Raw genomic sequence first — 16,901 nt, forward strand, 5'->3', positions numbered from 1 at the left:
TCTTCAACAATTGTGTCAGGAAGGTGAGCATGATAGAATGCCAGTTTAATAGAGCAAAATATTCTTGCATTGAGGGAATACTTGAGTGGAGGCCTAATGTCCATCTGCTACGTTAATACTAAACCTATACATATATGCACATAGATCTACTTCCACATCCTCATATATAAATATATTTGATATGTATATGCCTTTATTTAGACCTCTATAAATGCCCCTTGCTTCCTAGCTCTTTCCTCTATTTCCTTTGACTTTACTCTTGTCCCACTATCATGTTCAGCCTTCATTTGGGTTTCAGTAATTCCTCTCGGTTACATTACCCTTGGTCACACCCTACTAGTCCTCCTACACCCTCTGCACCACCGATTTAGCTCACTTGTTGTTCCCTTGTCCCTGGGTTTGTTAGCACCACTACCTTTCCCTCCCCCTCCCCCTCTCCCATGTCCCCCCATAACTGTCGGTCCCGTTGTTTTCTCTCCAGATTGTTCATCCAGCCAATCTTACTTAGACAGACCTGGGGAGTTAATAACATGCACAAAAACAAGACAGAGCAAAACCAAGCAAAAAAATAAAACAAAACAATAAGACCACCAACAAGCCAATGACAACAAAACAAGACAAAACACAACAACCAGAAAGAAAAGCTTATAGTTAGTTCAAAGACTGTTTGTTGGCCTTTAGGAGTGTTTTCCAGTCAAGTCTGATGGGGTGCCGAGCCCTGATCCCAAAGTTTATTTTTGTTATTTCCTGGGGACTTCGTTGCTTTGTTCTCCTTGCTGTTCTGTTGTACGCCCTTAGTGTTTTGCCTTGGTGTGGTGGGATCAGATCCGGCAAATTCCCATACTGTGTCTCCAGTGTTGTCCCCTGTAGGGCAATGGGTCAGTGAGGGTTGTCGTGTCTCATAATGCGGCCTGCCATATGGTCTTCTCTGTGTTCTTTTTGATGATGAATATGACACCAGTGTTCTTGAATTTGTCAATCTCAGCCTTATAAACCACTTGATTATCTAATGAAAAGTAGCTGATAATTAAAGTCCAATAATACATGTACTAATACATACACTATCAATCTTTAAACATTTTATTTTGTTGCAATTTTTTTATAATACTTAATACATTCTGTTTTCCAATTATTAGTGGATATTTGCAACTATTTTTTCTGATGTTAGTCATGCCATGTCACCCAGTGAAGGTCCCCAAAGCATTACTCCGTCTACATTGTTACTGTCTACTGTACTTTGAGAAGGTAGTACTTCTTCAGTGTTATTTCAGTGCCATTAAACCTGAGGTACTCATGTTCTAGAAGTAGATCACCAGATCCTCATCCCAGTCTTTATTCCTGGAAATTCCATTATGACCTGTGTGCCATGGGTGATCCTGTTGTTATTTGAAATACTGAGTGCCATTGCTTCCAGCATCATAGCAACATGCAAGCCACCACAGGACACACTGGAAGATGAGTGGTGTGAGCTAGAATGTAGGCTGAATAATCATAATGAGTATACTTGTTTATACCATAATACCTTTCCTATGTACCTGTAAAATTGTTTGTCCCAAGTAGAACATTCTGCACTTTTCACATTCCCAACTTTGTCTAGTACTGAATTGTCTTTCAGTAAAGACTGATGGAATTAATACACCTAACCTCTAGCAATTGAAACTAGCCAGCCTTACCACCCTTGTGGTCTGTGGGCCTCAGTGTCTTGCTTCTATTTACATTAGTTATATAGTTTCATGGACCTATTTAAGCAATTACCAAATCTGTGTTCATTCATTATTTTTACATCAAACCTGGTTTATACAATAACTGCTTTTACTATTTGGATTTGTACAATTATATTTGTACCAGTGGACATGAAACATTAAGCGTAGTATTTTATTAACATTCATTTAAGAGAGTTGTCACTAAAGAACCACCTTGTATCAAGGCATGTTTTAAGGAGCCCATTGTAAATCAAGATGATGAAAAGATTTAATGTTCTTTTCTTTTATAGAGATCCAGAAAGGTGATGATCATTTGCTTGAGTACTGGCAGCATGAAAGAAGTGTGGACAAAACTGAACAATGCTGTAACCTTAATACATTGGGAAATATTCTTCATCAGCACCAAAATGATTTTCCTCTAAAGGATGATATACTTGGCTTGCATAAAAAAATTGTTAAATCAGATTTAATCATTCTGGCATTAAATCAGAACAGTAGCAGCAAAACAAAGAAGTCAGTTGTGCTCAGTGGAGATGAGAAAACTTTTCTCGAAGTTGAACAAGAGCAATTTTGTACTGAAATGAAATTCGCTGAGTGTGAAAAATCCAGTAGCATGAAGGCACAATACATTCAGCATCAGGAACCTGACGAAATTGAGCAACCGTGCATAGGGGACAAATGTGGGAAAGCCTTCTTCAAGGAGTCTTTCCTCTGTGAGCATCAGTTCATTCATATTCTAGATAAGACCTATGAATGCAGTCAGTGTGGGCAAGGATTCGACCAAGTGTTCACACTCACTGCACATTATCGAACAGCACATAAAGGACAGAAACCATATACATGCTTGCAATGTGGCATAGCTTATCACAGTAAATCATACCTCAAGGCACATCAGAAAACTCACGAGGCAGGGATGCCCTGTGTGTGCAGTGAATGTGGGAAAGGCTTCACCAGGAACAGTGATCTCACTGCTCATCAGCGAACTCATACTGCAGAGAAACCCCATGTATGTGCTGAACGTGGCAAAGGCTTCATTCAGACAGAACATCTCAGCACTCAGCTACACACTCATAATGGAGAAAAACCTTATGTATGTGGTGAGTGTGGTAAAGCTTTCAGCCAGAAGCGATGTCTTACAGCGCATCAGGTATTTCACACAGGAAAGAAACCCCATGTCTGTGGTGAATGTGGAAAAGCCTTTAGCAGGAAAAATAACCTCACTGATCATCAGCGAACTCATACTGGAGAGAAACCCCATGTATGTGGTGAATGTGGAAAAGCCTTTACCTGGAAGAATGTTCTCACTGATCATCAGCGAACTCATACTGGAGAGAAACGCCATATATGTGGGGAATGTGGAAAAGCCTTTATCAGGAAGAGGAACCTCACTGTTCATCAGCGAACTCATACTGGAGAGAAACCCCATGTGTGTGGTGAATGTGGAAAAGCCTTTACCAGGAAGAAGAACCTCACTGTTCATCAGCGAACTCATACTGGAGAGAAACCTTATATATGTGGTGAGTGTGGGAAAGCTTTCAGCCAGCCACAATGCCTTAAAGCTCATCAGACCTTTCACACAGGAGAGAAACCCCATGTATGTGGTGAATGTGGAAAAGCCTTTATCTGGAAGCATGGCCTCACTGTTCATCAGCGAACCCATACTGGAGAGAAGCCCTATGTATGTGGTGAATGTGGAAAAGCCTTTTTCAGAAAAAAGAACCTCACTATTCATCAGCGAATTCATACCAGAGAAAAACCTTATGTGTGTGGTGAGTGTGGTAAATCTTTCAGCCAGAAGCAATGCCTTATAGTACATCAGACATTTCACACAGGAAAGAAGACCTACGTATGTGGTGAATGTGGAAAGGCCTTTATCTGGAAGAAGAAGCTCACTGCTCATCAGCGAACTCATACTGCAGAGAAACCCCATGTATGTGGTGAGTGTGGGAAAGCCTTCATCTGGAAGAGTAAGCTCACTGTTCATCAGCGAACTCATACTGGAGAGAAACCTTACGTATGTGGTGAGTGTGGGAAAGGTTTCAGCCAGAAGAGGTGCCTTACAGCACATCACAGATTTCACACAGGAAATAAGCCCTTTGCCTGAATTAAATGTCGAAAATCTTATATGTGGAAGTCAAGTATCATTTAACATGAGAAAATTCTTAGCAAGAAAACCTTTCAATGGGTGAGTTTAAGAAAGCTTTCAAAACAAAGGAAGTGGTACTAGGGTTTGGTCAGATCTGAGCGCAAAACCAGACGATTATGGCTTACCATGTGGCTACTCATACTCTGAATTGCTGTCACTTTATTGACATGGCCCACTAGTGTGGGGAGAGGAGCTTCCAGACTTCTGCACAGCATGTGGGTACCTTCTCTTAAAGCTTTCAGTGCCCGAAAGAGAACTGGACCTGTTATTTCTGGATCACACCCATGCCAAGCAGTAGAGTCTCTACCCAGATGCCAGTAGTGCCCGCCCCACCTGCATGCACTTTGTTAGCCCCGGTAGACAGCACAAAAGCACCATAAAATAAGAGTGAAGAAAAAAGAAGACTTATGGGAAGAAGTAGTCCAGAGGACAAATGGACCACAGTGAAACTCAGCTTCCTTGACCCTGAGACCAGAAGAACTAGATGGTGCCCAGCTTCCACTGTTAATTACTTTGAAAGGGATCACAAAAGAGGGCCCTGAGTAGAGTGGGAGAACAAAGTGGAACAAAACCCCAAATCATAAAATAGCTCAGGCTTACTGGTCTGATGGAGACTTAGAATTCCAAGACTGTGCTCCTTAGGGACTCTTCACTCCTGGAAATGTACTCACTCCTCTGACTCAGCTTTCGGCCCAACAATATACAGGCTTGGAGGGGAAGAGTAACATCTGTTGTAACTTCTTACAACGATCAACCGGATAAAATCAAAAGGACAGCATTTGCCTATGGATAAAAACACTTGAAAGCAGGAAGGGATAGGAAACAGGATGAATAATGATAAAACAGGGAGCTTGGAAGTGGTAAGAGTGCTGGTACAGCTTGGGAACTACAATCTATGTATGAATTCTTAAATGGAAATCTAATTTACTCTGTACATTTTAAATCATAAAAACTTTTTTTTTAATGAAGAACTCATGTCTCGTGAATAATTTCATTACCATGTATGGATTATTACCATGTATCTATAATGAGTGTGGGAAAAACTTTTACTGGTGTTTGTAGGTTTTGTTGACTTAGACATGCAAAACTGAAAAAGCTTTAAATTCTGTCAAGGTGGGAAAGCTCTCCACAGGGAGTCATGTGAAGGAAAGCCCTGGCACTATCGTGACTTTGCATATACCTTCTGTGGCTTCTCTCGTGCCAGTAAACACCACTGGGATCCTAACGAATGTAGTTCTGGTGGGACGGCCTTTAGCCAGAAAGGAGTCAAGTGACAATAGAGGATTTGAACAGCAGAGAAACCATATGAATACAGTGAGTGTGGCAGTGCGAATGCATTTAGTGACACTGGCAGTGCCTCCAGTATCCAATTATGTTTTATTTTGTGTTCCACAAAGCCCATAGGATAAGATGCAATGCACCAGTTGGACAGGAGGGCTGAACAAAATAATATGCCTTAATGTATGACCACAATGTGTATCCTTGGGAAACCATTAATACAGAGACTGGGAAAGCTCAATAGATTCATCCTTTGTTTGTATAAATCGATGTCAAGACCAAACGGATTTTACATTTGATGTCCCTTTTGACCCATGTGATCATAGTTCCAGTCATTAAAAAGTGAAGGGAAAATACTCTGACCATAGACCAGGGATGTGAAGGGTCTTGCTATCATGCAGAATACATTGGAAAGTGGATGACTGCAGATGAAGTTAGGTTAAAATATAACCCTTTATCCTTTGAGCTCCATTTTGTTCTATTTTAAATCTATTGTATTTTTTAATATTCCTCTTTTTGATTAAGCTTTATCACTGTTTTACTTTGTTATTGTTGATTTTTAAAATGTATTTCTCTGAATACGAAATGCATGATGCCTAATGGTATTGCTGGATCATATGGGATTTCAATTCCTGGTTACTTTAAATATCACCATATCTTGCTCCACTGTGGCTGTATGTATTTACAAGTCCACAGCAGTATATAAGGTTCCCAATTCCTCCATAACCTCTCCAGCATTTGTTGCTTTCTGTCTCTGATTTGGGCTGGCAGTGTGGGTGTAAAGTGGAATCTCATTGTTTTAATTTGCATCTCCTGGAAGGCTAGTGATGTATTTTTCATATGTTTGTTAATCGTTTGTACTTCCTTTTTGGTGAACTGTCCATATCTTTCCCCCATTTCTTGATTGGGTCTCTTGTTATTTTCTTTTTGAGATGTTGTAGAGTTCTGTATATTTTTGTAATTAGCCCTTTGTCCGATGTGTAACTGGTAAAAAATTGTATCCCAATCTGTGGGCTCTCATTTCACTCTCCCGATGCAGTCTTTTGATGTGCATAAGCAGTGTGATTTCAGCACGTCCAAATCTCCTACCTTGTCTTTGCCGAAAGTGCCTCCTCCGTTAACTTGGTAGTCTGTGCATGCCCTGCAATAGGGGTGTTCTGTGGTGTCTAGTGTCACTGGGTCCTAGCCAACAAACAGATCTATCTTGGAAGAAATACAACCAGAATGCCCTTTGCGAAAAATGTGGCAAGACTTTTCTTACATATTTGTGGTATACTGTGTTGCATGTCACAAGAAATTAATAACCACTATGATGCCATTTATGTCCAAATTGGGAGTCTTTATTCTAACTGGTAGCCATTGGGTGGATTTTAAGTCTCAGAAATTCCCAGAGGCCTAAGCCAGTATTCAGGCGGGATTTGTGAGGACAAAGACAGAAGCCAGCAGTTTGGCAATAGGGAGGGTGAGGGCATTATACTCCTTTCAGTAGGTAAGCAGGGAGGGGTTGAGGGCTCTGCATTCCTTTCAGCAAGAGGTTTATAGAGGCCAAGATTAGCATTAACCTTTTCCTGACTTTGGGAGGCAGGGAGAGAATGGGGTCAGGGACAAAAGGCACATTCAGAGAACAGAAGGATGTTGGCATTTGGGTAATTGCTGGGAAACATATCTCAAGGCAAAGCTGGGGTGGAGGAGAAGGAGGTTACATACTTTAGGGGTGATAGAGGCCTGGACAGCATTTTACAATTCTAAAATGGGATCACACAAGTCAAGCTTGGGAGAGTGCTTACATTCCTCACCTGTTTTATGTACGCATCAAATCATTGATCTTATGAGGGCATTGTTGAACACTGTTGGGTTTTCCAAAGGGTGTATTGAATATGTAAGATCATTAATATAACTGAGGGTATATGAACTTAACTAATAAAAGTAGTTAGAAAATTCAAGGACCTATTAAGCTTGTTATTAGGGGAGTAACCTATGGTGAGAAAGAAAATAGCATGTGATACCATCCGTGTCCTGCCTTTAATTCTTGGAGATGTTTTTCTACATTTTTCCAGACTAAGGCTAAGCTTTCCTTTATGATAGCAGTCTTGCTTGCATAAAGACAGCACTTTCCTCCTAGAGCGGCACATAGCCTCCTTGTGTAAGAAACAGGATGCTTAACTCCCTAAGGGTTGGAGAGCAACCTTTGGCAATGACTACTTGGTCTGAAAGTTGGGTTATGGGATTTTCGAAGAGACTGATATTTATACTTATACTTTGTGAAAGCTCTCTGAATTTTAGGTCATATTTAATAAAGGCTCCTATTTCATTAGCAGCTGAGGCAGCTACTCCAAACCCTACTAGTTGTGGGATTACTAAAAGAGCTCATTTTCACATTTTTAAAGAGAAATCAGGGAGGCTAGGAGATTCAAACTTTGTTCTTCCTCATACACTGAAATTCAGGGTAAGATATTCACTAGGGTACATAACTCAGGCAATCTGGACATGTTAAGAGGAGATACAAGTGACTAATCCAAAAGAGCAGACAAACTAGATGTGGTGCATGTGGTAAAACAAGACTGTACCATTGTGAAGTGACTGTTTTGGTAAAATTACAATAAACCGAGTAGAAAGTGTGGATGTCTGATTCCTAGGGGAGATGAAACACCGTCCTGATCCCTGCAGATCTCTGAGGGGCAAGTGGGCTTCACAGGTGGCACAAGCAATGGTTTTTACCTGGGACACTTTAAGGGGGAGGTTAGAAAAAATAGAAAGTAAATATTAGGCAACACGTGAGTCTTAGCTTTAAGGGATGTTCTGTAATTGAACTGATCATCCATGAGTTTTTCAGAAGAGTGGCTTTCAGGCAGGAGTGGTAAATGCATGGGGAGAGGCCATTGATCTTAATATCCATGAGGGGAGTGAGGATGTCAGTGTAAGCTCCCTTCCCATGAGGAATGAGTCTAGTAGAAGCGAACCACTTTACCTGAAAGGTGACCTTGGGCTCGAAAGGGTGTGCTGGTGGATTGGTGACATCTGGGGACAGGAGAGCAGTATTTCACAGGGACCTGTGCAGATGGTGATGTAGTATTCCTGCACATTGAGTTTCCTCAAGTTTGGGAAGCAATGAAGGGGGTTTTCCAAACATTATTTTGTAAGCGGGGGAATCCCTGATTATAGGGAGAACAGTGCCCGAAAAGTTGGGTCCAATTTCCACGGTTTTCCAGAGTGAACTTAGTAAGGAGCTCTTTTAAGGTCCTATTTATTCTCTCAACTTGCCCTGAGCTCTGGGGTCTATAGGCACAGTGCAGGTTCCAAACAATTCTGAGTACACGAGATACAAGTTGAGATACCTGGACTGTAAATGCTGGCCTGTTGTTCTGCATCAAGACACCAGGGCGGCTCAGATTTTTGCATTTACTTGAGCACGTGCCGGGCACCTGGAAGTTATTGAAGAAACATTTTGGTTGATTTATGTGGTCTAATACCTTTCCCTGACCAGCTCAACTAACTTAGTCTGACCTTCATGAGTGGACTGGTACACGTCTCTTATTAAGGAGCAGCCTAACACCTCTTGGACTGAGATCTACCCATCAGGGAGCATTCACCACCTGGTGGGCTCCTTTTTGGCTCTTGATTGTTCTGAAAAGTCAACGCCTTCTGGGCTGTAAAATGGTGTGGCCATAGGGGCCCTGCGAGTCTTGGCACTTCTCGCCAGACCTCTTGTTGGCTGCTCAGTTTCCCTTGGCTCTAGGGGAAGTGCCTGTTTGGGGTCCTTTGTAATGCACTAATAGCTACTTGTGTTGGTAGCTGAAGAGCCTGTAAGAGATTAGCTATTAATTTACTGTTTATGATGGGGGACACTTTGGTTGTTAGAAATCCCTGTTCTTTCCAGATGGTGGCGTGACAGTGAGCTATAAGGAACGAATATTTAGAGTCCATAAATATACTAACCATTTTCCCTTAGCTAAGTGAAGAGCTCAAGTGAGAGCAATGAGTTCTGCTTTTTGAGAAGTGGTACCAATTGAGAGACGTGCAGTTTTCCCAGACCTGATTAAGTGAGACAGCGGCACAGGCGGCTTGTCATTGTCCATGGGTGTCTACAATGGAACTGCCATCAATAAACAAAGTTAGATCTGGATTAGGATAGGGTTGATCTGAAAGTTCAGGTTGGGGTAGTGGTAGTTCTTCAATTGTTTGCAGGCAGGAGCGACTGTTGGGTTCTGGTAAATCTGGGAGCTGAGGCAGGAGAGTAGGTGGGTTTAAGGAGGGAGTTTGGCACAGGGTTGTGTTAAGGTTTTCAATAAACATGAGGTGGATCTCTTGTAAGCAGCTTGGAGACAGCAGAGACAGGCCTCGATGTGAGAGGAGGTCCTGCAGTCTGGGTAGATAGCATTTGGATGGGCTCTCCTAATGTTAGCTTCAGGGCTTCTTTGGTAAGGGTGGCAGCTGCCGCCAGGGCCCAGAGGCACAGTTGCCAGCCTCTAACTGTCATGTCTAGCTGTTTGGACAGATAAGCTACTGGGGAGTGTGTCAGCCCTAGTGGCTGAGGTAGGACTCCAACTGCTATACCTTGTTTTTCATCTGTGTAAAGTGAGAAAGGTTTATTAGGGTTTGGTAGATGCAAAGGTGGAGAGTGCTGTTGGTAGTCTGGGATAGTCTTCGTTGCTCCCACTTGGTTGCCACAGTTCACACCCACAAGTAGAAATTACATTTACACACTGAAATGTGCGGCTAGCTCTATAATAATAAGCCTTCAAAACCTAGTAGATTTAAAGTATGAAAGGCAGTTAAACAGATATTTACTCTAGCTGGCAGCACAGGTTTTTTAAAGAGAGGTGAGGAAATTGAAGAGAATAAAACATATGGGTCTGGTTTATAAGCTAAGCACATTTGCTTTAATTTAGCTGCAAAAGCTTCGTGAATTCCAGGTAGCACCGTAATGATTTTAAAAAGAAATGATGCAAAATTGGTTTCCCGTGAGCACTTTTCTTATAATACTTTGAAAAATATTCGGTTCACATTAATTCACAAAGCCTCTCATGGGAAGATATTATTTTACAGAGTTTACTATGACTTCTAAAACAGGAAAGATTGGATAACAAGGTCAGTGTCACAGACCGATGTGCTAGACATCATTAATGTGATACATTTTTAAATCACCCAGGAGCTGGTTAAAATGACAAGGGAACAACAAGTGATCCAAAATTAGTGGCAAGAAGGGTGTGAGAGGCCTGGTAGGGATTCAGCAAGGGCAATGTAACCGAGAGAAATTACTGAAACCCAAATGAAGGCTGAGCATTATAGTGGGTCAAAAGGAAAGTAAAAGGAAATAGAGGAAAGCACTAGGAGGCAAAGGGCATTTATAGAGGTCTAAATACAGGCATGTACATATGTAAATATATTTAGGATGATGGGGAAATAGATCTATGTGCATATATTTATAGGTTTAGTATTAATGCAGCAGATGGACAGTGGACCTCCAATCAAGTGCTTGCACAATACAAGAACACTTTGTTCTATTAAATCGGCATTCCATGATGCACAACTTCCTGACACGGTCGCTGAAGACAAATGTATGTATAAGCAAATGTGGTGAAGAAAGCTGATGGTGCCCAGCTATCAAAATATATAGCATCTGGGGTCTTACAGGCTTGAAGATAAACTAGCGGCGTTCTAGCTCAAAAGCATCAAAGCCCACATGGAAGAAGCACACCAGCCTGTATGACCACAAAATGTAGAAGGGACCAGGTATCAGGCATCAAAGAACAAAAAAATCATATCATTGTAAATGAAGGTGAGTGCAGAGTAGAGACCCAAAGCCCATCTGTAGGTAATGGGATACCCCCTTACAGAATGGCCACAGGGAGGAGAAGAGCCAGTCAATGTGCAGTATAGCAACAATGAAACAACTTTCCTCTAATTCTTAAGTGCACACCCCCACACACACGCACTCTCATGATCCCAATTCTACCTTAAAAATTCGGTTAAACCAGAGGATGTACACTGGTACAGATAGGGACTGGAAACACAGGGAATCCAGGACAGATTATCCCTGCAGGACCAGTGGAGAGTACCGGAGGGTGGAGCGAAGGTGGAGTAGAAAGGGGGAACCAATTATACGGATCTACATATAACCTCCTCTCTTGGGGAGGGACAACAGAAAAGTGGGTGAAGGGAGACGTTGGACAGTGTAAGACATGACAAAATAATAATTTATAAATTATCAAGGGTTCATTAGGGAGGTGGGAGCCGGGAGGAAGGGGGGAAATGAGCTGATACCAAGGACTTAAGTGGAGAGCAAATGTTTTAAGAATCATGATGGCAACAAATGATTAAATGTGCTTGACACAATGGATGTATGTATGGATTGTGATAAGAGTTGTATGAGAAGTGATTTAAAAAAACAAATGGCAAAAAAAATTACATAAAGTACTGTACTCTAGTTAATAAAACTGCTTTCAATGTGAAAAGAATAAGGATTTGTTTTGAGAACCTCACTGTCTGAACTGGACTTTGTCTTAAACACACCTGATGCACATGAAAAGAACTGAAAAAACTCCTTTGAACTTTGAGCTGAAATGCTATTGTGTGTGTGTGTGTCTGTGTGTGTGTGTGTGTCGGGGGAAGCAGAGAACTACGAACCCTAGTTCGTTGACTTTGGAGTCATTGGATTTGGGTTCACATCTCTGTTGCTTTGAGATTACCTAATGATTGGTGGCTTGATGCTGCCATATAGCTCCCATTTTAATGTTTTCTTTGCTGTCTCTGATATGACTTAGTTCTGCAGACATATGGTTTACCACTTTGTTTTGTATTCTTGAACAGTGATCTGCCATTGCTTTCAAATCTGTACAGATGGACATTCATGAATTGTAATCTAAAGGACTTTATAGGCATTTAGAGTCTATACGATTGAGTAAGTTAACATTTGTTTTTAAAAATACCAAATGTCCCATAGAGGTTTATTTGCATCATTTTTAAGCTGATAAAGCTGCCTCTAAAATGGACCATAAATATATGTATACATTAGACATATTATTCACTCTACTTTAGCAAATTGCTGTAGTTTTTCCAACAAAATAGTACCATACACATGGTTCTAGAAATGGAGTGCTATATGAAACAGAGTCCTTCTTCAAAGAGGAGGAGAACATGGGACAAAATGCCCAGCAAAGCATTTTGAAATCTGAAAATGAAGAGCGATAAGACTCAAGAGATGGTCACATTCTAATAGTAAATCTGCTGAAACAGTGAATAAAACAAACATAAATAGTAATTAATCTAAAAAAACACAATGAAAGTAATGCCTGAAGCCAGCTTCCTAAGTAAAATTCATCAACTTTTTTGTTTATTTTTAAATAGTTTTATTGGCACTTCATTCACATATTATACAATTCATTGGTTTAATCATATCAAGATGAGTTGTACAATCTTTACCACAATCAATTTTAGAACATTTTCTTCTTTCTTATACTCATTATTTGTGGGTTCTTTAAAATCATTTTACTGGGGACTCAAGCAACTCTTATCACAATCCATACATACATCTATTGTATGTAAAATTCATCAACTTTTCAAGACAAAATGAAATTTTTTTATGATACATAAGTAGTAAAAAGAGCAAACTTCTCATTATCCTAAACAGTTGTCTAAGACTAGAATTCAGAATACTGAGCACTAGGAAAGAGACATGAGGGCAGTATGTTTTAGGGAGAATCCAAATTTCATGATACTTTGGAATGAAAAGTTTCCTTGCTCCTGGGCCCAATTCTTCCAGGCAAATGCAGGTCAGTCTCTCTGGATCTAAGTTGTGAATTACTTATATTTGGCTTATCCTACAATCTATGTAAAGTGAGAATTGAGTCACTGCCAACTTTAGTTCAGAACTCTTATTTCGGAGTTAGCGTTACATTCAAATTTGGAGAAGGCATTAACTTTAATGTATACCATGACACATTGTTTTGGTACGTAGTGTCCATTTTGACTCAAGATGATTGCTTACTACAGACTCATACTGCTCCCATAGAGTTCCTCAGAATGTAATCTTTGTGGACACAGTGGTTAGTTTTTCGTGTGTGCACTGAGACCAACTGGTGGCTGGTAACACTTACCTATCAAATAGCATCCATGATCATGAACATTGGGTCACCAGGGATTGCTATGTCATGGCCACAAACATATGGAGAAACCCAATTAAAAATTAATTGACATGTATGAAGATTGACTGGAAGCAAGTGTTTTCCTGTCTCAAGCCCATCATCCACTTAGACTGGGCTGGGAAGTATTAACCTCATATCTGAGCTCTGCACATGAAATAAAAGAATAGCATGCTTTCTGCGGCTTTCCTAAAAATGACTTATTTTAGGATTTTTGTCTTACATTTATATTCATGCATAAGCAAAATGAACCACATAGATTTCAGCAGATGAAGAATTTTGTGTATATCACACTGGTAATTTTGAAAGTTTTTATGAAGAGAAAATGTGTTCACTTTCTATTGAAAATAAAGAGTTGTTGCTGTTTTGTTGTCTGGTTGTATACTGTTGCTGTGTTTTCCTCTGCCTTGTTTTTGTGCATGTTATTATCTCCATGGGTCTGTCTAAATAAGACAGGCTGGATGAACTAACTGAAGGAAAAACAACGGGACTGACAGTTCCGGGGGGACTTGGGATAGAGGGAGGTGGGGCAGGGGGGGACGGAAGTGGTGTTAGCAAACCCAGGCACAAGGGAACAACATGGGATCCAAATTGGTGGTGAGTGGGGAGTGGCAGGCCTGGTAGGGAATGATCAAGGGTAAGGTTACGTAAAGAAGAGGTATAGCTGTAACCCAGGTGGGGACGAAGCATGATAGTGGGGCAGGAGGAAAGTCAAGGGAAATAGAGGAAAGAGCTAGGAGGCAAAGGGAATTTATAGAGGTCTAGACAAAGACATGTACCTGCAAAAATATATATGAGGGTGGGGAAATAGATCTATATGTCTATATTTATAGGTTTAGTATTAAGGTGGAGGAAGGACCTTGGGCCTCTACTCAAGTACTCCCTCAACGCATGAATACTTTCTTTTATTAAATTGGCATTCTATGATGCTCACCCTCCCGATACAAAGCAGGTGAACAAAGCGGGTGAATAAGTAAATGTGGCGAAGAAAGCTGATGGTGCCCAGCTATCAAGAGAGAGAGCGTCTGGGGTCTTAAAGGCTTGAAGATAAACAAGCGGCCATCTAACTCAGAAGCAGCAAAGCCACGTGGAAGAAAACACCAGCCTGTGTGATCACGTGGTCAAAGAACAAAATATCATATCATTGGCTGCATACCTCCATGATACGATCGCTGAGGACAAGCGGGTGCATAAGCAAATGTGACGAAGAAAGCTGATGGTGCCCGGCTATCAAGAGAGAGTGTCTGGGGTCTTAAAGGCTTGAAGGTGAACAAGCAGCCATCTTGCTCAGAAGCAACAAAGTCCACATGGAAGAAGCACACCAGCCTGTGTGATCACGAGGTGCCAAAGGGATCAGGGATAAGGCATCATAAAAAAAAAAATCTTAACATAGTGAATGAAGGGGGAAGTGCAGAGTGGAGACCCAAAGCCCATTTGTCGGCCACTGGAGATACCCTCATAGAGGAGTTTAGGAGAGGAGATGGGTCAGTCAGGGTGCGGTGTAGTACTGATGAAGAATACAGCTTTCCCCCAGATCCTGGATGCTTCCTCCCCACCAACTACCATGATCCGAATTCTACCTTGCAAGTCTGGATAGAGCAGAGGGTGTACACTTGTGCAGATAGGAGCTGGAGGCACAGGGAATCCAGGGTGGATGATACCTTCAGAACCAGGGGGTGAGGGGCGATACTGGGAGAGTAGAAGGTGGGTGGTTTGGAAAGGGGGAACTGATTACAAGGATCTAGATGTGACCTCCTCCCTGGGGGACAGACAACAGAGAAGGGGGTGAAGGTAGACGCCGGATAGGGCATGATATGACAAAATAATCTATAAATTACCAGGGGCTCATGAGGGAGAGGGAGCAGGGAGGGAGGGGGAAAAAGAGGACCTGATGCAAAGGGCTTAAGTGGAGAGCAAATGCTTTGAAAATGATTAGGGCAAAGGATGTACAGATGTGCTTTATACAATTGATGTATGTATATGTATGGATTGTGATAAGAGTTGTATGAGCCCCTAATAAAATGTTTAAAAAAATAAAATAAAGAGTTGTTAGTCCTTGTGGTAGTTACATAATCTGATGTCAATTTGGGACTTGAGAGGATTAAGAGTGAAGGAGTGGAGCCTAGCCTGTCAATCGGATCATAGCCAATGGGATCTCTGTGTGGGCATGGCCTTCTGAGAATTCTGGGAATTCCTGTATTTTCTGTTTGGAAGCAGGAAACACTTCTCTCTCTCTCTCAAATCACTCCCTTGGAGACTCTCTATTGACAAGACATATAGCACTACACTGATAGACCCAGTGCCCTGGGAACTGGAGAAGCCATGTGGAGACCCCTGACAGCGCTGAGATGCTTACAACACCATTGGATCCAAAAACTTTCTACCCACTGGCCTATGATTATCCTGCATTCGGTGTCATTGTATGTGTTTCCTGAGTCTGAAGAGGACTTTATATAGATTGGTATTGGACATATAGGCGAATATCGGACTTAAGGGCTTGCTTTCCTAATATACAATTACCTTTTATATAAAACTCTCTTGATGTACACAGGTACAGGTAGGAATGGGAAAAATAGGGAATCTAGGACAGAAGAACCCTTCAGGACCAGTGATGAGAGTGGCGATACTGTGAGGGTGGAGGGAAGGTGGGGTAGAGGGGGAACCAATTACAAAGGTCTATGTATAATCCCCTCCCTGGGAGATGGACAAGAGAAAAGTGGGTGAAGGGAGACATCAGACAGTGTAAGTATAATAATTTATAAATTATCAAGGGTTTATGAGGGAGGAGGGAGCAAGGGGGGAGGGGAAAATGAGGAGGTGACACCAAGAACTCAAGTAGAAAGCAAATGTTTTGAGACTGATGATGGCAAAAAATGCACAAATGTGCCTGACGCAATGGATGTATGTATGGATTGTGGTAAGGGTTATGTGAGCCCCAATAAATGATTTTAAAACATTAATAAAGTGCCAACTAAATACCTACCCACCTCCCCCCCAAAAAAACCACCTCTCTCTTATACACATATGAGTTTCTATGGATTTGTTTCTCTAGTCTACCCGGCCTAACATAGTCATAGATTGAATATTGAAAAAAATACATATAGAAAATTACTTGTATGTCCTGAGTCAAAATCCAACATTTATTTAAAAACATAGTAAAGATGAAATATTATGTCCTATGAAGCATAAAAAAACAATATATAAGGAGGTTTTACACTGCTCTCTATGGTTCTATGAGTCAAAATTTATATAACAGCTCTGACTTTATTGTTCTTTTAAATGCATTTTCTTATTCCAAATAAGTAAAACTTTAGAGTGTTTGTGTATTTGCAAACTGGAGGCAAAACAATAGATACATCCCTCCAGCCATCATGCTTGGAAAAGTAGAGGGGTAGCAAAAACAAGGAAGGCTCTTTAGATTGACAAAGTGGCTGAAACAACAGACTCAAATATCAGAATAATTACGCGGATGGTGTAGGACAGGCCAGTGTTTCTCCCTGTGGTGCACAGGGCCACTGTGATTTGGAACTAACTTAATGACACCTAAATACAACCTCCCTCGTACACTGACTCTATGTACAATAAGTACTGAAACATTAAAAGTGTTTGTTTTTTTAAATCATTTTTAGGGGC

General features: G+C 41.1%; 1 protein-coding gene across 1 annotated transcript in view; it reads left to right on the forward strand.

Moving 5' to 3' along the window:
• LOC142450529 (uncharacterized) overlaps positions 1-11,308 on the forward strand; it is a 32,902-nt gene extending 21,594 nt beyond the window's left edge. Inside the window, exon 4 of the mRNA XM_075552569.1 lies at positions 1,994-11,308. Within this exon, the coding sequence (XP_075408684.1) occupies positions 1,994-3,807 (1,814 nt within the window). The 3' untranslated portion in view covers positions 3,808-11,308. The remainder of the gene's footprint in view (positions 1-1,993) is intronic.
• The last annotated feature ends 5,593 nt before the right edge of the window (positions 11,309-16,901 follow it).

The sequence above is a fragment of the Tenrec ecaudatus genome, chromosome 6, assembly GCF_050624435.1.
Source record: "Tenrec ecaudatus isolate mTenEca1 chromosome 6, mTenEca1.hap1, whole genome shotgun sequence".
NCBI lineage: Eukaryota > Metazoa > Chordata > Mammalia > Afrosoricida > Tenrecidae > Tenrec > Tenrec ecaudatus.